A 25817-nucleotide genomic window follows, 5' to 3' on the forward strand; every position below is an offset into this window, starting at 1 on the left:
CTTTGGTTGCCCAAACTCAAACGATCGAAAAGGTTGTGCACTGCATTGATTGCAAAACACTTTTTTGCGTTTTTGGCATGCAATAAATGATGCAATTTGATTTTACACCACTTTCAGAAGTCGACATTTAAAGGCCAATATAAGGGCAACTTTGCCTTTCAATCAGAACCTGTATCAGATAAATATTATTTAAATGTTAAAGTTAGCACAAGATAATTAACTCAATTTGGTGCAGTCACAGAAAATAGATCGATTAACAGTCAACGATCCCTTTCTAATGTAGCGATACCAGTACATCAATACATCGTGGGCTATTAAATTATATTTTTTCTTGTTAAAAATATTGTGTAAAATGCAATCTCCTATCGTCTAGTAATATACTTTCCTGTCAGCTAGCTTCATTATTTTCACTGACAAATAATAAACAAGAATTGTATTATTCAAATCAGCTGAGAATCAAATGACTGTGATAAGAAATGATTATTCTTTGTTTTTAACAGCCAGCGCAACCACATAAGTGTAGAGTCGGCTAGTTGCTATGTATTTTATTCCATGTCAGTTTACTGATGTATAATGCATAAAAACCAGCCGGTATGAAGACTGTTTTTGAAAGAAAGTTTGTTAAAAATATTAAAGTAAGCTGATAAAGATATAAGCCTCGTAACATTTTTTATATTGGTATAAATGTAATTAATCGTTAAGATTTCGAATTGTGGGTGAAAAAAGAGAAGGCACGATATTAAACTACACCGGTAACTCTTTTTGAAAGGAGATACAGAATAATGCCTGTTTCTTGAATTACCACATACTTTTTAACTTTGACTACAGTACCAGATAACCGTGACGTTACTGTGTTTATTGTTGGGCGTGCACCTCACCGCCTACCCGTTCTATATTACGTAGCGAAACACTGTGCTACCAGTACATTAATATTTTAGCAAATAGTCAGATGGATATAAAATATAGCTGACGTAAGGAGCAAAATTCAGTAGGCGGGGAAATTCGCCAACAACTGGCTCTTAATGAAACCTCTGGGTTAGCTTATCACGTGCAGTAGTACAATTGACTTTACTGATATCAGATGTTGATCGCAGTAAAACACATCGGCTGATACAGATACATGTACCTTTATCGATAGTGACTCATTAAAAAATAGAACCCATTAAAATGCTTTGAATATCATGATAATGTAGACATACATGTATGTCATTGTTCGTCTGGAAACGCAGGGTATTATTTTATCTTGTTAATTAAACAATGTTTATTAAAGGAATAATTGGGTCACACTTCCTACGAAGTTAAAAATACACACCATGTACATGTACTGAGAACTTAAAATTATTTGTTGCATGATTAATTAGTAATGTATGTCATTCCTTGAAATTGGGATTGTTCGAGGCACCAAAAATCGGAAAATGTTGTAGCTAAAATGAGCTGCCGCAGCCCTACAGCATTTTTTAATTGTCCGTCACGTGACAGTCTCCGACTTTTTCTATAAATAGAGTTCATTCAACTTAAAAATACAACCATTATGGACTACCCATGAACCACCTCTTCTTCAGTGTTATTGTTTTAACTAAAGCCAAGGATATGTCCTAAAGGCCTCGTTTGTAAAAGAAAAATATAGTGATTCACTATTGGTATTCAATACAGCAAATCACAATTCAATGATGTATCATGTTGGCCGAATGGACAATACTTGTTACAAATATGTTTTATTCTTAGGGCTTAAACATACATTATGCAAGAGCTAAATCTTCCTACTGCGGGTCTTTCTTTAGGCCTGGCCGCCTGAAATGTTTTCTAAATTATTAAACATTAATTAACTGATCCAGGCCATAATCAACTCTGATGGCATCAGATTTCTTTGATATTAAATAGATTCAGCCATATTTTGATTTAATTCAAAAATGAAGGAGTGAGACTTGGCTTCGAACAACCAGTATGGTGGCTGAAATTATTGCACACATCTCGTCAAACCTTCAAAGGCTAATATATCTTCGCTTGCAATAAAGCAATTTGAATGAAATTTTCAAATCATTTATTTTACATTATCTGCTTTCAAAATATTTATTATAGCAAGAATGGCTAGCTCTTTACCAAATCTTAAATAATGTATCTTTAATTATTTTCTTTTCTTATTTCAGGGAGGCTTTCAAACAGGAGTGTGCCAGAGCAGTACGTTTATCATTTTTATACATCCTATTTTAATCTGGTAAAATGTATCTTGTTTTTTTATTTTTATATTGTCTGTTTCTTTTCAGCTGTACAGGTATTTTTCTTTATATTTAAATTCATCTTGGTGGGTGATATATTTCATAAAAACAGATTATAATATGATTTGAGCATGATGAACATGTCAAGTTTTACAATAACATTCTATTTCAGTTTATTCATTCAACAATGTTTATGTTGAGTAACCTTGAATATAATTATTTTTTGACAAGTTAATAAACAAAATAATATCACTTTCTTCCAATTCTTATCTGTATTTGTTTGATGAGTGTTGACATAGAAAGAAATATTAAATTCAAATGTAATGATATAATTGTTAGCTTAAATACATGTAGTATACATACTGTGTTAGTAATTGATTTTATTAGAATTCTTTATCTTGTAATGTGAATGATTTATTAAATTCAATGTACATTTATAACCAACCACAGATCTTACAATTTATAATCTGGATGAACAATATTAAAAGCTATTGTTTATATTACTGCATATGGGGTTTAGCGTCTTACTTCTCTATACCAATTTGGCTAACAAAGACAGACATATGCTTTTTGGTGTACACGGGCAGTGTTGTTTCCTCCTACTTTTCATTCTGGTCCAACTGTCAATGGTTCTGTAACGTGCATGCCAGCAATACCAGGCCTCTTATTTTATCCCAACCAAATGACAAGACATTGTTCCTTGCCAAGCTCTCCATCACATACAACTGACTAGAGGAAACCATGCTGTGGTATTTTCGCTGCCAACACCGGGATCAAACCCGAGACCTCCTGCTTTGTGAGCCAGTGCCTTACACTAAAAGCTAACATAATTTTTTAACGACATACATACTCCAGTTGGATAATATATGAACTGGATTAGTCTTGTTCATGTGAAATAATTGATGTGAACAGGCAAGTAGGATTAATGGCTGAATGGTTAGCACATGCGCGCTGTATCATTAGGTCTGTCATTGAATCAACTGGAGTGGTTTCAATTCCCCGGTTGTACATGACAAGGGTCGCGTGTCCTCCAGTTTCCTACCACTGCTAAAGACCCCTACACAGAAGCGTATTATTGAAATAAAATTGAACCGTGTGTTAGTCCCGAAATGACCTAGTTTGTGTCAAGTGGAGTTAAACCCCATTCCTCTCTCTCTCCAGGTCCTCTGGTTTCCTCCCACTGCTAAAGACCCCTAAGCACAAGCAAATTATTGAAATAAAATTGCACTATATGTTAGTCGCAAAATGACCAAGTTTGTGTTTAGTGAATGTTAAACCCCATTTCTCTCTATATATATAATTAAATTGAGCTATTATTTATAAATTTACAAAATTTGAAATAATTAATTTCTAGTCCAGGAATTTTTTTTCATCGAAAAACCTGTATTTGAAGTTTAATTAGGTATGTTCAAAAGATAATGCCGACTTTATATAATATACTTCATCTATATATGCTATAACTATAACAGTAAAACATGTACCTGTAGATAGATTATGTAAATCTAGATCTGTTTTGTTTCATTCATCTTGTTCATACATGTACTTAAATGATTATATTTTGATAGTAAAAGATTAAATGCACATGTATCATGATTTTGGTTGGAAATGAATGTTGATCTATTTTCATGATTGAAACTGTGTGTATGAACTTACTTCAAACCCAAATGGAAATTTTTATGTTTTTTTGAAAATGTATCAACAGCATAGTTTCAAATGGTTAAACATGACAGGGATAAGGTCTTGTATGAATCTTACATCCAAATAAAGCAGTTTTATTTACTAAAATATATCTGGGTGGACTGCTCATTTAATACACATGCAAAAGTAAGAACTTGGGACCTTTAGTACGTTGGTTTTTATACGCCCACATTTTCATGTGGACGTATATTGTCGTCGCCCCTGTTTGTCTGTTCGGACGTCCGTCCACAATTTGTTTGTTGACACTCGACAGGTCACAATTTTTATCCGATCTCAACGAAACTTAAAATATAGCTTTATCTCCCTAAGATCTTGGTTCCTTTCGATATTGGCATGTATCGGACCATAACTTCATGGATTATGGCCCCTGATTGTACGAAAAATCGTGTTTTTAGCTTGTGGACACTCTAGAGGTCACAATTTTGATCCGATTTTGATGAAACTTGAAATGCATGTTTATAACCCAAAGATCTTGGTTCCTTTCGATATTCGGGCATATCGGATCGTAACTTACTGAATTATGGCCCCTGATTGTACGAAAAATCGCGTTTTTGGCTTGTTGACCCTATAGAGGTAATAATTTTTATCCGATTTAAAAAAACGTATTATGATATCACCGTTACACGCTAAGGACGACTGAGTTCGAATTTCTTGAAAATCGACCCAAAATTGACAGACAAAATGGCCGCCGTTCGTTCTAAAATAGCATAAAAATACAGTATATCAAAGTTGTGGACCCTATAGAGGTCACAATTTTTATCCAATTTTGTTGAAACTTGAAATGTAAATTTATAACCCAATTTTGTTGAAACTTGAAATGTAAATTTATAACCCAAAGATTTTGGTTCCTTTGGATATTCGCGCATATCGGATGGTAACTTCCTGAATTATTGCCCCTAATTGTACGCAAAATTGACAGACAAAATGGCCATTGTTCGTTCTCAAATAGCGTAAAAATATGGTATATCAAGGTTGTGGACCCTATAGAGGTCACAATTTTTATCCGATTTTGTTGAAACTTGAAATGTAAGTTTATAACCCAAAGATCTTGGTTCCTTTCGATATTCGCGCATATCAGACCTTAACTTCCTGAATTATGGCCCCTGATTGTACGAAAAATCGCGTTTTTAGCTTGTAGACCCTAAAGAGGTCATAATTTTTATCCGATTTAAAAAAGCGTATCATATCACCGTTGCACCCTAAGGACGGCTGAGTTTGAATTTCTTGAAAATCGGCCCAAAACTGACAGACAAAATGGCCGCCCTTCGTTCTCAAATAGCGTAAAAATATGGTATATCAAGGTTGTGGATCCTATGGAGGTCACAATTTTTATCCGATTTTGTTGAAACTTGAAATGTAAGTTTATAACACAAAGATCTCTGTTCCTTTCGATATTTGCGCATATCGAATTGTAATTTCCTGAATTATGGCCCTTGATTGTAGGAAAAATCACTTTCTTTTTAGCTTGTTCTCTATCCACCTCTCGAAAATGTGGGCGTATCCTGCCTGGCAGCCGCTGGTTAATAAAATTAGTGAGAAAAAATGAATAAAATAGGGTTTAATGTCCTACTTTCTACTTCCTGCACTAAAATGGCTAATGAAAACATGCTAATGCCATCCAGTGGGAGGGAAATTATGTCCAGACAACAGCTTTTCTGTCTACTTTCGTCAAATTCTAACTTTCAAAGGTTCTGTTATGTTCACAGTTTTCCATCTTTTCCATTGTCAAGACCCCCCGCTCTACTGACAAGGCGAAACCACCCTGGAAAATCTTGAGCTTTCTCGGCCAACCCTGGGACTAACTAATTAGTGAGCCAGCGCTTTGCTCACTGAACCACTGTTAGAAAAAATATTAGCTTGATCGTGTTAGCACAGATGTCAATAGGCATATTTACCATATTGTTTATGATATTGAAAAAAAGCAACAAGGTTTTCCTTAACACAAATCTACTAGATGTGTAGTAATTAAAATGTGTAAAAACACTAGAATGGAAGTAAAGTACTTGTGTTAAATAAGGTCCAGCAGGAAACTGGATTTGGGGAGTTAAACATATTTTTATTAATAATGATATTGATATTGAACGATAATTGTATTGTATCCTGTTTAAAATTTGACCATTTATATAATGTTACCGGCTATGGCTGAATGAGACACATATAGGTGAAGACATGAAATTATATTGTTTTCAAAGAAATTTAAATTCTGTTTTCAAAGAAATTCAATTTTGTTTGCAACAAAGGAAATTATTTTTCATAATTGCTAAGATCTCTAGCTTTGAAGTTGGTATACAAAAAAAATTGATTGGAAATTATTGAAACAAATCAGACACGACTCCATAGTCTAATACCAGAAAATAATGTCATGCATTTCTCACCTTGAATCAGTGGGGAAATAAAAATAGTTATTTAGTGAAAATTGGAAAAAATGTTTTGTATTTTGGACCTTTCATGCCTTATCAGAAATAATAGGCCTGTGACATGTCTTATTTATCTAGAGCTGGTCACACATTATTTTGTAAGGTTAATTTCGATAATTTATGTATATGTACATTTTTGTGTGCCCTATTTATCAAGTAATAGATTATATATATGTCAATTTAGATATAATATTGACCACTTGTGTATTAAAAATGAAATCTTGTTGACTAAATCTGATTTTTTTCGTAGCTCAAACTTTAAGTTTATGCGTCATTCAACCGTATATGTTTACTATATAATTAACACTTGGAAATCGTAATTGTTATGCAAAGTAGATGTATATTGCTACATGTAGTTGGAAATCATTCTCTCAAAACCGCTACATCTCACCAGTTGCTTTACTTTATTTTCAAGGCCTTTACTACTGAAAATTGTCATTCATAGTTATTTTTACCGGCAACTTTCATACATGGTTGTTTGTATATTTAATTGTCTGTATCACACTAATGGATTGATCTCTATTTTATTTTAATAATAATTAATTTGTATTCTGAAGATACATAATTATTGATACTGTTGTATTAGTGCAAACTTTGTACATCGCCCGTTTTCACAAGTGCGCTATGGATTACGTCTGTATGTACCAATTCATTGTGATATACTTTTTTTTTTTGTCATTGATCTCATAACATAGTATTTTTTTTGTTGCTAAGTAATGTTATACAAAGATTGTTATATTTTTATACATTGTTACTGGGTTTTTTTTATACATTGTTATTGCTTTTTGATACATATTTTTTTGTTATTTTGATTTGTGTTTATATCTTTTTGAAATAAACACTCGTTCTGATTGGAAATTTGTGATTTTTCAAAGTGAAAGAAGTGTGAATTGGATCCTTTTCAGTCACCCCAATTTTCCCAGCTACAATATTATAGTCTTGAAATTGAATGACGAATAGCATCTTGCAGAATGCATTTTTTAGATGGATCACAAAAATTAAACCCCAAAGAATCATGATTATGTTAGGAAATGAGTCTTAAGTTACTACAAATTATAATGTCCTAATTTATTCCATGGGTGTAACTTAATAAAACTGTAATGAAAAGGGTGTGAATGAAGATATGATTTTTCCTCTTGGTAAGTATGGACATCAGCTATAAAATACACAAGTTCTCTGAATGGTAACGACTGCAGATAACAACAGAAGACAAAGATGAAGAAGATCTCAACTGATATCCCCATAATACTGTTTTTAATACAGATCCTATGCTATTTTACCAGCTGACTTGATACTGTAACAGAAATGCTCTCAATTCTGAATTTTGGAGTATTGATTGTTCAGCAATTAATTTTCTATGACAAATGAACTATATGACTAACAAGCACAGTTGTTAGCATTTCTGTTCATGTATCAATTTTTCGGACTGTGGCTTGTCTAATTTTTCCAATGAATTAATGCGATGAAGGTTCCATAGTTGGAAACTATCCACGGTATCATAATCATGTAAAGTGTTAATAGATTTTACATGTGTAATGGTGTTGTACTATTGTTTAGCATGGTTTGTGGGCATTTATTTTCAGATAAAACAAGAGAAGGAGAAGGAGAGAGCTGCTCAGGAACTGGCCAATCAACAGGTAATGCTTATAATTATTTATCGGAGCAGAACTGTAGGACACCAAAGCCCATTTCATTTCATTTCATTTATAGTTATATTGATGTATTTTTCAGCTATTTAAGAGTGTAATCCTGGAATATTCAACTCAGGTGCATGCCTTAGATGGGTACAATACTTGGCTTTGTGTAAACTGTATAATAATAATAAATGTCCATATATAGTGCCAAAACTCCACATAATGTCCTTGTAGGGCTAGAAATCCTATCCTAAAAGAGTCTTTAGCTCTCAGTTATAACATGCTTGAACATATGAGTTATTAAAAGTTTCTTGAATGACAATAAGCAGGTGCATTGACATAGGTTAACAATCGAGAAGTTTTACCTTTCCATCAGTAGGTACTTCAGACCAATGATAACCAAAGGATTTCGATCGCAGATTTGATGATCAAATGTAACATTTAGAATGGGTATGATGTGGGTGGATCTAGGTAATCTGATCACCATCCTGGAAGTAGGTTTTTATATGCCCACATTTTCATGTGGATGTTTATTGCCGTCGCCCCTGTCTGTCCTGATGTCTGTCTGTCCATCCACAATTTGTTTGTGGACACACTGCAGGTCACAATTTTTATCCAATTTTGATGAAACTTGAAATTTAAGTCTATCTCCCAAAGATCTTGATTCCTTTTGATATTGGCATGTATTGGACTATAACTTCATGGAGTGGACACTCTATAATGGTCACAATTTTCGTCCGATTTTGATGAAACTTAAAATACATGTTTATAACTCAAAGATCCTGGTTCCATATCAAATCGTAACTTCCTGAATTATGGCCCTTGATTGTACAAAAAATCATGTTTTTAGCTTGTGATCCCTCCAGAGTTCACAATTTTTATCCAATCTAAAAAACCATGTGCATATATCACCATTACACCCTGATGATGATTGAGTTTTAATTTTGTGAAAATCGGACGCCCCTCATACGATATGTCAAGGTCTCAATTTTCATCCAATTTTGATGAAACCTTAAATTTATGTTTATATCATAAAGATTTTGGTTCCTTTCGATAATCGCGCATATCCGAACATAACTAACTTTCTTTATTATGACCCCTGATTGTTCGGAAAATCACATTTTTAGCTTGAGGACCTGCTAGAAGTCACAATTTGTATTCAATTTTAAAAAACGTTTAAATATATCGCCGTTACACATCAGTGATTGTACGAAAAATCGCTTTTTCTTTCTAGCTTGTTCTCTATCTATCTCTTGCAAAATGTGGGCATATTTTGCCTGGCATCCATTGGTTAACTACGGTACAAATTTGTAGCAGTGCCTTTCAGGGGTTTTTTTTACACAGAATATTAGGTCTTGAAAAAATGAAATAGTAATTAATTATTTTGAGGGGGGTGGAGGATTGTGCATGTCACAAACACATATTTATATTAGGTAACATCAAAGGGGCATATTCCAAAACATTCATTGTGAAAGGCACAACAAATAGGTCCAATATTCAGTTATATAGTGAATTGAGTTTACCTGAAATAACCAACATTAATCAGAATCAGGGAATACAGCCTTTAGGTTTATGAGGTCAAACTTTTTAAATTGTAAGCCGAACCCCTCATGCCTTTATAGATGAAATGAAATGGGGTTTCAAGTCCTACTGTTCTGCTGAGACTGGGTGTATGCCATACAGTGTGCTATGAGGGAAATGTTGCCCAGCCTACTCTTAAATCAAATTCCTCATGCCTTCATAGATGAAATGAAATGGGGTTTAAAATCCTACTGTTCTGCTCAGGCTGGGCATATGCCGTACAGTGTGCTACAAGGGAAATGTTGCCCAGCCTACTTTTAAATCGAATTCCAACTGCCAAGGGATCTTTTATGTGTACACAGGACCTCGGTTTTTCTTCCCATCCAAATGACTATGCATTGTCCCCTGCCAGACCCTTTGTCCTGCCCCACTGAAAAGGGGGAACCACACCAGAAAATCCCAATGAACTTTCTCTGCCAACGCAGGGATCGGAGACAGGACCTCGCGGTTAGCGAGCCAACTCCTTACTGAGCCAACGTGACCCCACCTAAATAGATCAATAGATAATATCTTGACTTGGATTCAATCAAATTAAAAAAAGTGTCCTATCAAAAAATATTACCCAACACTTTGAGATGTCTATGGCTTATTTAAATTGTCTTCAGAGCATTCCGAGCATTGCAAAAAATTTCAATTTTTCATATCTTGGTACATGCTTAAAGGCTCAATACCACTCTTGTTGTAACTGAATAATATGTCCCAATCTTTATTCTGGTCAACAAATTGTACTATTTTACAATATTCCAATTATTTGATGATACAAATTTCATCTTAACACACCTAATTTAAAAAATTGGAAAAATTCAACTAAATGATTTGAAAAGCCTCACGTAAATCTTTTCAAATGTGACTTTGATTTAAAAATATTTTTGAACCCTCTGGACAAGTAAAATAGGATTTAATGGATAATTTACACAAAGGGAGGACACTAACACATCTAGTACTTAGAATAAGGCTATTTTTTTTTTTCTGGAGCTGTCAAGCCAGCAAGAGTGTTATTGTCCCTTTAAGGAATTAAACTATTTTTGGATAGATATTCATTTTATTCGAGAATCAACTATCTTGATGTTATAGTTTGCATTGGATTTAAAATCCCTCTAGCAACGATCAATTGCTTTGAATTAAAAACACATCTTATATATTCCCAAATTTTTAATCTCATTTAATTTCAACAATAGATAATGAAATCTATCTCACAGCTCCCGATTCTGTGATCAGGCACATATCTCGTAGATAATAAGACCGATCTTGCTTGGTTGCGAGTAGATATCCAAGAAATGCCTGTGTGTGTGTTCTACATTTAATTCCTTTCCCTTGTATATATTACAATTGATGGACCATACAAACCTGTGAGACCATGGGGTGCGCATATGCAAAAAATGTGAGGGTATTCTAAAAAGGCAGCCTCTCTCCTCGAGTGACACAAGGAGCGTTTCTTATGTTTTGATCTAATGGCTAACGGTTGTGAGAACATTGAAAGAATTTAACATTCAATAGACTCTGAGGCTGAACCGTGGTAAAAGAATTTAGCAGAGGAGAATCCAAGAATTTACTTAGACTTCGATATTTATGGTAAATGGACAGCAACTAACAACAAATACAAACAAAAAAATGGATTCTCCCTCAGTCGAGTCATGTGATAAACAAGGCTGATGAAAAAAATAAATTCTCATGTCATGGGATAGATGTCTTAAGAAAAAATGTTTTTAGGTGGATTTGAAGCAGTCTTTTGGTACATAAATGAGTTTAATTATGTTTTTAGTACAAAGATATCATATCACACAGTTTGTATGCGAGAAGGCATCTTTAACATTTTGACTTTTTATGCGGCCATATAAAAATGAACTTGAGAAAGTTTGGATCAGTTTGTTATATATGCTTTCATTGTTATTATATTTTTTATAAAGGGAATAAAATTAATTTTCAGGCCGGGGATATAGCAAATGCTAAGACTTCGGAGATTGATAAAATTCGTGCAATGATGAACCAGTCTGGTAGAGATTTTGACCCAGCAAGGTGAGAAAATTAAACTGTTTGTGATAAAGACTTGGTCTGGTCAAATTTTTTTTTTTTTTTCAAATGTTAGAATTCGTAATGTAATTGATATTATACTCTATGGTTGATGCAACTACGATATAATAATGTACTTTTAATTGTATATTTTATTAAGCTACAAGAATAAAGTTCCACTCGGCCAGCCACCAGTAGGATATAAGTGTTATAAATGTGGTAAAGGGGGACATTATATTCATGGCTGTACAGAAAAATCAGTAAGTTCGTCTAATTCTTGTATGAATGTTGAATCATGTTTCCGGTTGTCAAATTGGTAAAAATTATCACTATGTAAACTTCATCTCAAAAAGTTCAAATGACATCAAATAACAGACCTTTCTTTACAATTTTCCACAGCTTAATCCATGCCAAAATGTATTCAAATTAATTATTGTGTGTTTAAACAAAATCAAAAAATATCAACGGTAGATAATATCCCAGTATGGATTCAATTGGATTCAATTTTTTTTAGCAAATATACTATTCAAAAAAAGTAGGGGATATTTGATTTTGGGGGCATAATACTAAAATATGCAAATGACTACGAAAAAAGTCACTATAGAACCTAACAGAAGAAACATTTCCAGTTACATGTGACGCCCAAACGCACCAATAGCTACCGCATGGAATGCAGGTGATGCTTGGGATCATCATGGGGGTCCAACCCAAGATTTGCACGACTCTGACTTTGAATGTTACAGTCATTGTGGCATTGAATTCCAGGGTGGAAACATCAGTTTAATTGTTTTAGTGACCAGAAAACAAATTTTGATATGCGTCGGCTTACCCAAAATGAAAGGTTACGTGCCCTTGGCATGCTGCAGATCGGCACAACACAGGCGGTTGTGGCGCGGACGATGAATGTTTCTCAGTCTGTCATAAGCAGGCTATGGTCCAGATACCGTGATACACAATCTGTACAGGACAGACCACGCTCAGGTCGACCAAGGGCGACAACTCAAGCCCAGGATCGATTTATCCGTACCTTGGCCTTGAGAAATCTTGTCATCACAGCAAATCAGATCAGCGCTCGTCTTCAAACAGACACTGGTGTGAGAGTGAGTGGCCAGACGATTCGGAATCGACTGCATAGGGGTCACCTTCGCGCCCGACGTCCTCGCGTGATCCCTTGTTTGAGAGATCATCACATTCAGGCAAGACGTCGTTGGTGTAGGGATCGTCAACACTGGGATAATCGACGCTGGAGCAATGTGATGTTTTCAGATGAGTCAAGGTTCACTGTTGATTTTTTGGACAGACGTAGGAGGGTGTGGCGTCGTCGAAACGAGCGCTTCCAAGACGTTAACGTCATCAGACATGATCGATTTGGGGGTGGTTCTGTTATGGTGTGGGGAGGTATCACTGTTGCTGGAAGAACGGCTTTACATGTTGTTGCAGGGCGTGTTACAGGCCAGTACTACCGGGACAACATCTTGGCAGTCCATGTTGTGCCGTTCGCACGACGTCATGGCCGCCGTTTCATCTTCCAGGATGACAACGCAAGATGTCACAGGGCCAGGATCGTTACAGGTTACCTCCAACAACAGAACATCACCACATTACCTTGGCCAGCACTGAGTCCCGACCTCTCCCCCATCGAGCATGTCTGGGACATGCTTGGACAGAGGTTACGTCAACGTCAACAACGTCCTGCCAATGTCCAAGAACTTGCTGCTGCGTTGCAACAGGAATGGGACAATCTGGACCAAAATGACCTTAGACGTCTCATTAGGAGTATGCCACGTCGGATCAATGCTTGTTTGGCAAACAGAGGAGGATTTACCCGTTACTGACTTGGTTGTGATGCTGTGGTAACTTTGCTGTTTGACCCTGGGTATCATTTTACCCTTATAATGGTCAGTCTGTGCCTTAGTCTAAAGATCATTTGGAATAAATCGATGAATGTGAACTTCATTTCATTTTGTCATTTGTTTCTTCGTCAGTTTCATTAGGTGACTTTAATAACACTTAAAAATCAAATATCCCCTACTTTTTTTGAATAGTATATTATATGTGGCACTGACTTTTGACAATATCCAAATTATCACCTAATATCTCTGTAAAATACTGAATGGCATTGAACAGCTTTTGGACCAATATAGCTTTTAGGGATTCCACACTTTTTGTAGTTTGAAAAGGATTCCTTATTCCATCAAATAACCATCTTCAATAGAAGGCTTGATCTCGCTTTAACTACGTACATCCTATCAAGTCCTTCACGTAAATACCCTGCATATTTCGGCACTAATTTTGATTGGTTACAAGCCTAGCTTGTGAACCTATCAGATTCCTCGATCGTCGAGAATACCAAGTCTTGCGCTTTCAAGCTAAAATGTCTACCTGTGGTAATTGAGTTGCAAAGTTCAAGGTTCGTTCAATGTCAAGGTTTCCGTGGAGGTCGCTATGTCACAACCTCTGATTGGACGCTACTGTTCAAGTGTCTGTAGATAACGTAGTTATAAGTTCGGGAATTGTGAAGTAATCTAGCAACGTCCAGATGTTGTAAAACTTGCAGTCGGTGCTTTAGGAATATATGAAATGACATTCAAATGTCACAAATTTTTAAGGGTGTTTTAGTTAGATTTATTTCAGTTTTGGTAGTGTGTGTCATAAAGCAATGGCAACATTAAGCTTCATAAACAATCCTCTTTCTCACTCTTTTTTGAAGTTGGGTCCGATATTCTAACTAAAACTTTTCATTATCTAAACTACCATAGCAGACCAGGATAACAATAACATATACCTTGTAAATTGCAGGAATCAAATGTAATTGAACCAAAGTTTAAGAGAAGTACAGGAATACCAAATAGTTTTCTAACTTTAACCGATGACCCCACTGTACCAGGAGCCTTGTTAACTTACTCTGGAAAATTTGCAGTTCCTACCATTGATAAGTAAGTATATTTTGGAATGACTTAAAGTGTTTAATTAGCATTAAGTAGTCACATTTATGGACAGAAACATTTTTAAGTTGACACACTTTATGAAAGGTGAAACTATTTATTTATTCTTTCTAAGAGGACAAATGTCGTATTGTCATACTTCATGATTGGTGCCAGTAAAATTACCACTTTTTGTTTTTAAAGGCATGCTTATGCTACTGGTAAAAAGGAATTGCCACCATTCTTGCCTGGTATGAATACACAAGCAGTAGTGCCTAAATCACCTGGAATTCCTCAAGAACTAAGATGTTTGATATGTCAAGATTTACTGAAAGATGCTGTTCTTATTCCTTGTTGTGGAAACAGTTTTTGTGATGACTGTAAGTTTTGCATAATTTTTATTATAATTTTTATACGCCCACATTTTCATGTGGAGGTATTATGCCGTCGCCTCTGGACGTCCGTCCGTCCACAATTGTTTGTGGACTCTCTACAGGTCACAATTCTTATCCGATTTTGACGAAACTTGAAATATAGGTTTATCCCCAAAAGATCTCGGCTGCTTACGATATTGGCATGTATCGGATCGAAACTTCATGGATTATGACCCCTGATTGTACGAAAAATCACATTTTTAGCTTGTGGACCCTAAAGAGGTCACAATTTTTGTCCGATTTTTTTGAAACTTTAAATGTAAGTTTATAACCCAAAGATCTCGGTTTCTTTCGATATTCGCGTATATCGGACCGTAACTTCCTGTATTATGGCCCCTGATTGTACGAAAAATTGCGTTTTTAGCTTGTGGACCCTATAGAGGTCATAGTATTTATCCGATTTAAAAAACCATATTATTTTATCACCGTTACACCCTATTAAGGAAGGTTGAGTTTGAATTTCGTGAAAATCGGCCCAAAATTGACAGACAAAATGGCCGCCATTCAGTCTCAAATAGCGTAAAAATATGGTATATCAAGGTTGTAGACCCTATAGAGGTCACAATTTTTATCCGATTTTGTTGAAAATTGAAATGTAAGTTTATGACCCAAAGATCTCGGTTCCTTTCGATATTCGCGCATATCGGACTGTAACTTCCTGAATTATGGCCCCTGATTGTACGAAAAATCACGTTTTTAGCCTGTGGACCCTATAGAGGTCATAATTTTTATCCTATTTGAATAAACGTATTATTACATCACCGTTACACCCTAAGGAAGGTTGAGTTCGAATTTCGTGAAAATCGGCCAAAATTGACAGACAAAATGGCCGCCGTTCGTTCTCAAATAGCGTAAAAATATGGTATATCAAGGTTGTGGACCCTATAGAGGTCACAATTTTTATCTGATTTTTTTTAAACTTGAAATGAAAGTTTATAACCCAAAGATCTCAGTTCCTTTTGATCTTCACGCATATCGTACCGTAACTTCCTGAATTATGGCCCCTGATTGTACGAAAAATCGCGTTTTTAGCTTGTGGACCCTATAGAGGTCATTATTTTTATCCGATTTAAAAAAACGTATTATTATATCACCGTTACACCCTAAGGAAGGTTGAGTTCGAATTTCGTGAAAATCGGCCCAAAATTGACAGACAAAATGAAAGCCGTTCCTTCTCAAATAGCGTAAAAATATGGTATATCAAGGTTGTGGACCGAATTTCATGAAAATCGGCACAAAATTGACAGACAAAATGGCCGCTGTTCCTTCTCAAATAGCGTAAAAAATATGGTATATCAAGGTTGTGGACCCTATAGAGGTCACAATTTTTATCCAATTTTGTTGAAACTTGAAATGTAAGTTTATAACACAAAGATCTCAGTTCCTTTCGATATTCACGCATATTGAATTGTAATTTCCTGAATTATGGCCCTTGATAGTAGGAAAAATCACTTTCTTGTTAGCTTGTTCTCTATCCATCTCTCGAAAATGTGGGCGTATCCTGCCTTGCAGCCGCTGGTTATTATTACATGTAGGTCATTTTTAAATTAAAGGCGTTAAAATTGTTTCAGATAGCCAAATTTAATCCTATTGATGTTAATGATCTTATTAGCTACTAAGTATTGATGTCTCTCACTATTTCAAGTGAGTTAAATATATAAGTGTGTGGAATTGTGATGATTATTTTCTCTAAACATACAAACACTATCCCAGGTAACGTGTATCACATTACGTTAGTACTTTAGAATGTGTATTAATTACTCTGTGTCTGATGTGACTTATTGGTCAGATATTAATGAAAATGAAGGAGTATCATCATATGTTGTGTTTAATATTGAAATTGTGCTTGTTTCTTTTAACAGGTATAAGAAATAAACTGTTAGAGACAGAAGATCATGAATGTCCAGTTTGTCATGAACAAGATGTCTCACCCGATAAACTCATACCTAATATGCTGATGAGAAAAGCTATTATCAATTTTTTAAATGAATCTGGCTACACTAATGCCATAAATAAGTCTGTAGAACGTATGAAAGAAGAACGCAGAAGTGCTAGTCCAACTATGCCACCAGCCTCTACACCTCAAGTACAGGCTCCACCAGTTCAGAAACCTGTTCAGGCTCAGAAGCCTGTGAATATTCGACAGGCTTGGCAACAATATAAAAAGCCCACTTATAATCAAGTTATTCAGACTCTAACTCCTAGTCAACCGAATATCATACCTCGCATTGTACCTGTGACTCAACAGATACCCAGTATCCAGCAAGCTCCTCATCATTTTACTAATACCATATCCTCGGTAAATAGAGTAGTTAATGATGCTATTCCTGTACAAACAGTAACACGATCACAACCACCGCCATTACACATGACTTCTATACCTGTACAGTCAGTCAACAGCCCTATTTTATCACAACACTCAGAAAGAAGGTAGGACTCACATACTCCCATTTTATTGATAATTTCTTATTACAATTCATACTGCTTGTATTCGTGATGAAATGCATAGTTATTCAAAATAGGTTCATTTGGTAATAATTCAACACCATCTTAACTTTAATTGTACATTTGTAGTAAACCTTGAATATTCAGTCTTGATGTGTTGTTTAATATAGTAATTGTCCCCCGCCTTTCGAAGAAAGCAGGGGACTATTAAAATGGGTTCGTCCGTCTGTCTGTCTGTCCGTCTGTCTGTCCGTCTGTCTGTCTGTCCGTCTGTCTGTCCGTCACACTTTTTGGGACACAATAACTCTCTTCCTAATTGAGCTAGAATGTTCAAACTTGGTGTATGTGTTTATTAGGTCAATGCCTTGATGGAGTTCGAAGATGAGCATTTTCCGCTTAGGGTAAGCAGAGATAAGCAATTTGATTGGTTGATGCTTTGGGACACGATAACTCTCTTCCTAATTGGGCTAGAATGTTCAAACTTGGTGTATGTGTTGATTAGGTCAATGCCTTGATGGAGTTCGAAGATGAGCATTTTCCGCTTAGGGTAAGCAGAGATAAGCAATTTGATTGGTTGATGCTTTGGGACACGATAACTTTAGTTCTAATTAAGTGAGAACTATTATAAATTAATTAAATATGTAGTATGCAATAATGAATTGACATTTAATGACAGAAAGAAAACAGTGAACTTTGCACAACTTGCAGCAAGATGGAAAATAGACCCGTTGATACAACCAAACTCTAGATTTGTAGGCATAGAGCATGTTTTCCCCTTAATATGCTATAATTATTCCATCAAAAACATTGTATGCTTAGACTATAAGTAAAGATATACTGTTTGATTGTTCGATACTTTGTAAAAGATAATTTGTGATAAATTTATATGTGTCCTCTAATTATTTTCCTATTTCGGCGGGGGACATCAGCCTCACTGTTGGCTTGTTTATTATTTTAGCAATACGCCTGAAGATAGAGCACCAACTCCTGTTAAAGATGAACAGCCCCATCCGCCAGGTGTTGACGAGGCAACAGTACGTAGTCATTTATTATATGCCCACATTTTGTTTGTGGATACTCTACGGGCAACAATTTTTATCCGATTTTGCTGAAACTTAAAATATACTATATAGGTTTATATCCCAAAGATCTCGGTTCCTTTCGATATTGGCATGTATCAGACCGTAACTTCATGGATTTTAGCTTGTGGACTCTCTAGAGGTCACAATTTTTATCCAATTTAGATGAAACTTAAAACATATGTTTATATCCCAAAGATTTTGGTTCCTTTCATGTCGGATGTCGGACTATAACTTCCTGGATTGTGGCCCCTGACTGTACGAAAAATTGCTTCTTTTTTTTTTTTAGCTTGCTTATGAAAGGTATTGCCCTCAATCAATGTTAAGATTATTCTAGTCATATTTTTGATTGTGACCAGCGAAACAAAGCTTTTGGTGGGTTGGGTGCTATTAGACGACTATTTTATGCATTTAAGTTGGCAGAATGTAAATTTGTCTTTTTGACATAAGTGAAAATCCTTTTAGGTTTTGTATTGGAATTATAATGTGAATAATTTTATTCTAGATATCTAATTGAACTTTTTAAAAATAATATTTTATATATTTAAGGTGAACGTTATATCAGTAGTAGGACAGCCTCCTCCAGAAGTTCAAACAGTACAAGGTATATAGTATAAATTAATTTGTCAGTTAACATAATTTAATGTAACCAGCTGTTTGATACAACTGCAGTCTACTATTGAACAAAGAGGTAGTAGTAGTGGGCATTTAACACACATATTTCTTGTTTTACTGTAGTACTGTAAAGTGGGAGCCCTGGTGGCTTGGCCAGTATGGCTCTGGCTCACTAACAGTCTGAATCCTATGGCATTCAGTCCTTAAAATGGGACAAAAAGACAAAGTCCATCCATGTTCTTGTTGAAATTCACCTACAAAAGAACTCTTATAAAGTAGGCGGAAACGTCACTGCAAGGGCAAATTTCCCTCAGCACTTTCCCTTATAAGGCAATAATTAATTCAAAGATGCTATAATTAAATATTGTCTGTGGTACAATTTAACACTTCACATATCATTTATTTGTTGTAAATGAAACTTTTGCCTTAGAAATAAGCAAATGTGAATTGATATATTGTGGAATAAGTTTAGTTTAATGATTTAATGTATTTTTTTTTTTGTTCCTTTCTTTCTAGCTGTACAGACCACAAGGTAAATTTAATCTATTATCATAATTTATTTTCTTAATTTTCTCATGTTCAAAAAATTTTTTTATATAAGTTTTAAAAATGTATTTCAGAAAAAGATTAATAAATAAAACAATAACTATGATATTAATAGAAATGTTAACTAATTAGTATTAATTAGTATTAATTATCACTGTAACAATCACTAATTTATATGTTATTAAACATACTGTAAAAAGCAATATCTCCGATTGATCAAAGACATTTAGTTGTAGGAAACTATCTCCTTAAATCTAGTTTATTTCTAGAAATAAGTTAATGAAATGAAATAAACCAGCATTAAAACTATAAACAGACATAAAGCAAACTTGGAAAATTTAAGCATACCGGTTTTGATTAAATAATGTTTTGATTTAGATCTAGTACTGTTCCTTCATGGCAAAATCTGAAAGCTCCTGGAAGTAACACCCCACCATTATATGGTTCATTACCACCAACAACCAGTAACTCACACCCTCCATCTTTATTAGGTGTTCCACCACCAATATATCCAGGTAAGTTAATTATACAGGATAGTCTACTTGCTGTATACATGTACCTGAAATTGTTTATATTATATTATAAGATTATGAAATCAATCACTTCTATCTAGTCTTTTGCATCGAGTTAAAATACATGTGAAAACTGTTTACAATAATTGTCATTATAGAGAGGTGTGGACATTAAACTGTTTGCATTTCTAAATTAAAATGCATATTCAACAATTACTGTTATTGAAATTAAAAGCTGATTAATATGATTGCAACTTATTATGGCTTGCATCGACTTATTATTGCTGTAAAGCTATTTATGTTGATGGTTTGTTCCCTCCGTATATGATAGGTGAGATGTTTAGGCTAATGAAACAAAGCATAAATGACTCTGAATAGATATATTGAATTATTACATATAGATGACCTCTTTGATTGTCAGTGTACAGCAACTAAGCTTAATACAAAATGTACATTGTATGAAATGATCATGTTGTCATCTCAAAAACAGCACTGGCTACCCAACATCCTACACTAAACAACATAACAAAAATTATTGTCTGTATTATGAAAAAATCACTTTAAAAGCTTTCTGAAACTTCATTTATGCAAACAAATTTATTAGAAATGATCGTTCCTAATATATTTCAATAAAAACAAACCATGATCGACACAGCCAATGCCAACATTGTAAAGACAGAGGTTGGCTCAAAATATTCATACTGTCGAGAAAAAATATTGTCCCTGATTAAAGGATTTATTATGTATAATAAAAGTGAATAATGGTCATGATAATAATCTGAATGGAATATGCCTGAACGGATTAAACAACATTCGTGGATTGTCTTGGTGGCTTGTTTTGTTTTAAGTTTCAATATTGTTTCCTATAGTCAAGATAAAACAGCAAAACAGACTTACATGTCTTGCATGAAATTGATGAATTTGAAGGATGTGATCTTTATTTTTTTATGGTCACAATAAACTTAGTTCTAAAAAATCATTCATATTTGTTAGCAGGTGTGCCAGGACCTATGATCGGACAACCTATTACGCCAATGAATTTTGGCGTCCCTCCATTTGGCTCTGGACCACGACCTCCGTTTCCTCCTTTTGCTCCTCCAGTTGCACCCATGTCGAAAGAACAGTTTTATAGAGAACAAAAGAGAATGAAAGAAGCTGCCAAGTAAGTATAAACTTTCCTTTTATTGCACAAAACATATCTCAATGATATCTTAATGCGTAGATAGTAATTTGATAAAATTGACATGTTTTATCTTATCATCAACCCAGTTCCGTCCACAATTAGTGGACACTCTTGAGGTTTGACTTATTACCATTATGAATTGCAGTATATACAAAGTGACTGCGGAGTGTTTATTTTCATGAGACAAAAACAGATATTGATTATTAACAATATCTGCGAGCAATAGTGATAGAGTTAATGCCCTTGATCACTCTACAGAGTCAAGTTATCCAATTGACTTCAAATTTCTACATAGTGTTTCTGTTCATAAGGTGAAAAGGGCCGTTGGTTTTCAACAGTTCCGATAACGCAAGCAGCCAAAGTTAACATCTGATCTATTTAAAAAAAAAATTTTCTTGATGATTTCATGAGTTGTTGATAGAGTTGATAGTTCTGTTATTAGTGTCTTTAAAATGGTTCTGTCACATACAATGGAATGAAAATGTGACATAACATAATAAACAGTACTTTATATACTGCTTGGATGACTTTAACATTCCTCTTTCAATTATTATTTTCTGCAAGTGTACCTTTCCTTTTCATATGCCCGCATGGAAATGTGGTCGTATATTGCTGACACCCCTGTCCATCTGTTAATTCTTCTGGAGTTAGGCCCTTTTTTATTACTTTATTGTATCTTGTTAATGACAAGTTATCATCCGATCTGTATGAAATTTATATGCCTCATTTAATTTAGTGAAACGGAGAAGCCTATTGAATTTCAGCAATTTCCATTAATTACTTCTAGAGTTGTGGCCCTTGTTTCATGTTTTTACACATTGAGAACAACAAAAGTATCATCCGATCTGTATGAAAAGTATATTTATCATTTAAATTAGTGAAACAGAGAAGCCTATTGAATTTCAGCAATTTCTGTGAACCCTCAAACGACGATAATTATAATCTGATCTGTATGGAATTGTCTTGTAAATGTCCCCAATTACCTACAAAAGAATAAATAAGCAACAAACCTTGTCGACTGCTCCGATGATTTAGCTGCTGTTGGTGTATGTTCCATTGCCTGGCAACCTATCTTTATAGTATTTTTAAAAGGTTAATCATGGCAAAATTTAAACTATTTCAGAGAGAAAAAGTATGATGTAATGGATCATTTTACAAAAGATTTCTTAGAGCGCAAAGATCGTGTTAAGAAAACCAAAAGTAAATCAAAAAGTCATTCAAGGTAAACTACTCTATTGTGTACTAATAAATTTGAATTATGTCATCAAACCATTCTATTTATTATTGGTGAATGATAACTAGTTTTATTGCCATCGCCCCTGTCCAAAAGACAAACATTATCAAACTGCTTGAAATTTATATGCATTTTTTAGGTTAGTGAAATAAAGCAGCTTCTGGATTTATTGCTATTGCTCACTCTGATAATTACTTATAGTTATTGCCCTTTATTATGTCAGTAATATTATCCTGTATTTTAAAGACCCACAATGTGACACACTTCATGGTCTGATTTAATGACTAAGTTGTAGTGAGCTTGTGTTATTTTTATATATTTATGATTTTTAATCGTTTTACAGGTCCCGTTCGAAGACACCTAGAAGATCGCGGTCAAGAACTCCAAGAAGACTGCGTTCATTAACACCCAGGAGATCGAGATCTAGATCTAGACCACCAAGATCTCTTACACCAATCAGAAAAAGAAGTAGATCGAGAACCCCATATAGATCACGTTCTAGGTCTCGGTCACCCCCTCCTAGGTTAAGGACTAGATCTCGATCAAGGTCCCGGTACAGATCTCGTTCTCGGTCAAGATATAGGTCTCGATCTAGATCTTTTGCTAGATCTTTATCTAGAGGTAGATATAGATCTTATTCAAGATCTCCGATTCGTAGTTACAGAAAATATTCAAGATCAAGGTCTAGATCTCCATATAGACGTTACTCACCTGTTCGTAGAAGATCACCAATAGGCAGTAGGCGACGATCTTTAACGCCTCCTGGCAGTCCATCTTATAGAGGAAAATATCCTGAAAGTAGAAGATGGTCCCCAAGACCTGGTGCTAGATATGGTAATGATAGCCCTGGAAGATATTCCCCACCTCCAAGATACCCTCCTGATTATGGTTTCAGTGGTCCTCCAGGTCCTCCTCCATTTGGGTAAGTTATGCCACATGTACATAAAAAATAAACTGGTTCTCACAGACAATTATTAGCAAAATTTGATGCATGAGGGAGGTTTTTATTTTGTCAAAAGATCACTACTGAGCTAAATGACTTCTTACAAACATCACAGTTCAAGGCACTACATTTATGCTGCTTGTTGTTAAAATATTTATCAGTGTTACGCGCAGTAATTAATTAATGAGACTTTATTTTCCATGTTATACAAATCTATTGAAATAATGTAAGTATGTATGTTTTGACAAACAAATGTTATAAATATAATATTGTTATAGACAAATTAATAAATACGATTTCAATAAATTATGTAACTAATAATATGTCTGTATATTTTAAGATTTGATGGACCTCCTCCTCCTCCTCACTTCTTTGGGAATCCACCAGGGTATGGAATTGGACCTCGACCGCCACTTGGTCCACCAGGAATGCCAGTTGGTCTACCACCACCACCACCAGGTTTTGCAATGTATCCTGCTCCCCCGGTACCACCTATACGCAATCGTTCTAGATCCCCGAAACGTCATGGCAGACCTTTAATGGGTACTCCACCAAGAGGTAGATATGATCATGATCGTCCTCGGGATAGAAAAGATTATGGTACAGACAGGGCATCTGATAGACCTAGAACGCATGATGATAAAGGAAGATATCAGAGAGATGGATATGGTCGCAAAGATTATCCCAAAACGCAAGATGGAGTTCGGTCACATGATAAAGAAAGAAATAGTCAAACATCAGATTCCAATAAAACATCAAAGGATAAGAAGGGTAAGGAGGATAAAGAAAACAAGGAAAATGGAAAGGGGTTGAAGTCTGATGAAAAGACAGAAAAAGAGAAGAGTAAGGAGAAAGGTGACAGTAAAAGTAAGAAAAAGAAAGAATCAAAGAAAAAAGAAAAATCTGAGAAAAAGAAACGAGATAAATCTAAAGATAAGAAAAAGGTAGAAACAGACATATCTGGTGATGTTGATAAATATGAAGAAAAGAAAGACAGCACAAAGGTGTCTACTGGTAATACTTATACTAGATCATCCAACTCTACATTGATATTTTTAACTGGTGGAGGTGATGAAGCACCGGAAAAATCTGAAGCTAATACTGCTGAAACTACTACAGATGCTACATATGTTAAAAAAGATACCGAACCTTCTCCTGCCAAAGACATCAAAAAGATAAAGAAAGTGAAAAAGAGAAGCAAGAGTTGTAATGTAGCTGAAGATACAAGTGACTCCACAACTGAAAACAAATCTAGAACACGCTCAAGTAAAAAGGCAGCTGCACTAGTGGAATACAATGAAACCTCTGGGGATGTATCAGATAAACCTCCAAAGAAAAAGGGCACATCAAAGAAAGGAAAAGCTAAAGGAAAAGAGGAAGAATCCAAACAAGAAGATGCAGAAACACCCAGCAAGGACCCAGATGGAATCCGAACTAAGGTAGAAAAGGAAAATAATGAATCTGGCAATGAAGTAGCTACCCTAGTTAATCGTGCTCCCCCAAGTCCACATGATCAGGTTCCTAGTAGTCCTATTGATGCAACTGATGGTGTTCATGAAGATGAACCATCCCCACCAGGTGTTAATGATAAACCTGATTTATTATTAGATAAACCAGATTTATTATTAGACAAACCCGAGTTAATGTTAGATCTACCTGAATTATCCAAGTGGGAGAGAGATGATATAGATGAGGAATCTGAAGAGGAACCACAAAAAATTGAAGTTAAAAAATCCTTGCCAAAGTAGGTTATTTACCTTTATCTTTCCTATTTAAAACTGAAATGTTTCTATGTCACTTCAAGCTTTTTAAAGTCCTCACATTGAACTACCTTTAAAACTCTTTGATAAAGTGTCCTAATATTTAAGGTTAAATATTTAACAGAAATCATTTCATAATCAACACCTCAGTGCTGGCACGATATATCGTTGAATCGATGTATCACAATTTACCTTCTCAGGATATGCTTATTGAATCGCAAGACGCTGAATCAATGTATTGTGATTCTTTTTTATGTTTTTTTTGTCGCTTCAGTAGTTAGCCTGTCACTCTTAATTATCCACATCACCAATTATCCATAGGTACACAAGCACTCTTAAATTGTTTTGGTCCTTATTTTGATCCACATCAGTATAGTGTTATAAAATAGTCTTATTTTTTTGAGGTCGGCAAGACTAAAAATAACAATTTTATTCATTTATCCAGTTTTCTTGGTAAATATTGATCTGGTTATGAATCGTGATACAAATCATATTGTAGCACCTGAATCGCAATATGTATCGTATTGTATCGTGACTGCAGTGGCAATACCAAGCACTACAGCTCATGTCTATGTTAAAATTGTTA

The 25817-nt window shown here is 34.9% G+C and overlaps 1 protein-coding gene and 1 long non-coding RNA gene across 3 annotated transcripts in view; both read left to right on the forward strand.

The window, feature by feature from the left end:
- The window catches only part of LOC126810514 (E3 ubiquitin-protein ligase RBBP6), a 33580-nt gene that overhangs the window by 4856 nt on the left and 2907 nt on the right, over positions 1-25817 (forward strand). The window contains exons 3-17 of one of the 2 annotated variants that reach the window (XM_050535619.1): positions 2148-2178; positions 7915-7968; positions 11474-11562; positions 11717-11816; positions 14356-14492; positions 14685-14860; positions 16777-17344; positions 18318-18393; positions 18988-19042; positions 19570-19585; positions 19978-20114; positions 21105-21273; positions 22418-22516; positions 22872-23450; positions 23812-25215. In XM_050535619.1, coding sequence (XP_050391576.1) covers positions 2148-2178; positions 7915-7968; positions 11474-11562; positions 11717-11816; positions 14356-14492; positions 14685-14860; positions 16777-17344; positions 18318-18393; positions 18988-19042; positions 19570-19585; positions 19978-20114; positions 21105-21273; positions 22418-22516; positions 22872-23450; positions 23812-25215 — 3690 coding nt within the window. The remainder of the gene's footprint in view (positions 1-2147; positions 2179-7914; positions 7969-11473; positions 11563-11716; positions 11817-14355; positions 14493-14684; positions 14861-16776; positions 17345-18317; positions 18394-18987; positions 19043-19569; positions 19586-19977; positions 20115-21104; positions 21274-22417; positions 22517-22871; positions 23451-23811; positions 25216-25817) is intronic. The other variant, XM_050535620.2, reaches the window with a different exon arrangement.
- On the forward strand, positions 2223-7189 carry LOC126810528 (uncharacterized). The gene is made up of 2 exons (XR_007675246.2): positions 2223-4816; positions 4886-7189. It is a non-coding gene; the product is annotated as an uncharacterized LOC126810528 (long non-coding RNA).

The sequence above is a fragment of the Patella vulgata genome, chromosome 2 (genome assembly GCF_932274485.2).
Source record: "Patella vulgata chromosome 2, xgPatVulg1.2, whole genome shotgun sequence".
Classification (NCBI taxonomy): domain Eukaryota; kingdom Metazoa; phylum Mollusca; class Gastropoda; family Patellidae; genus Patella; species Patella vulgata.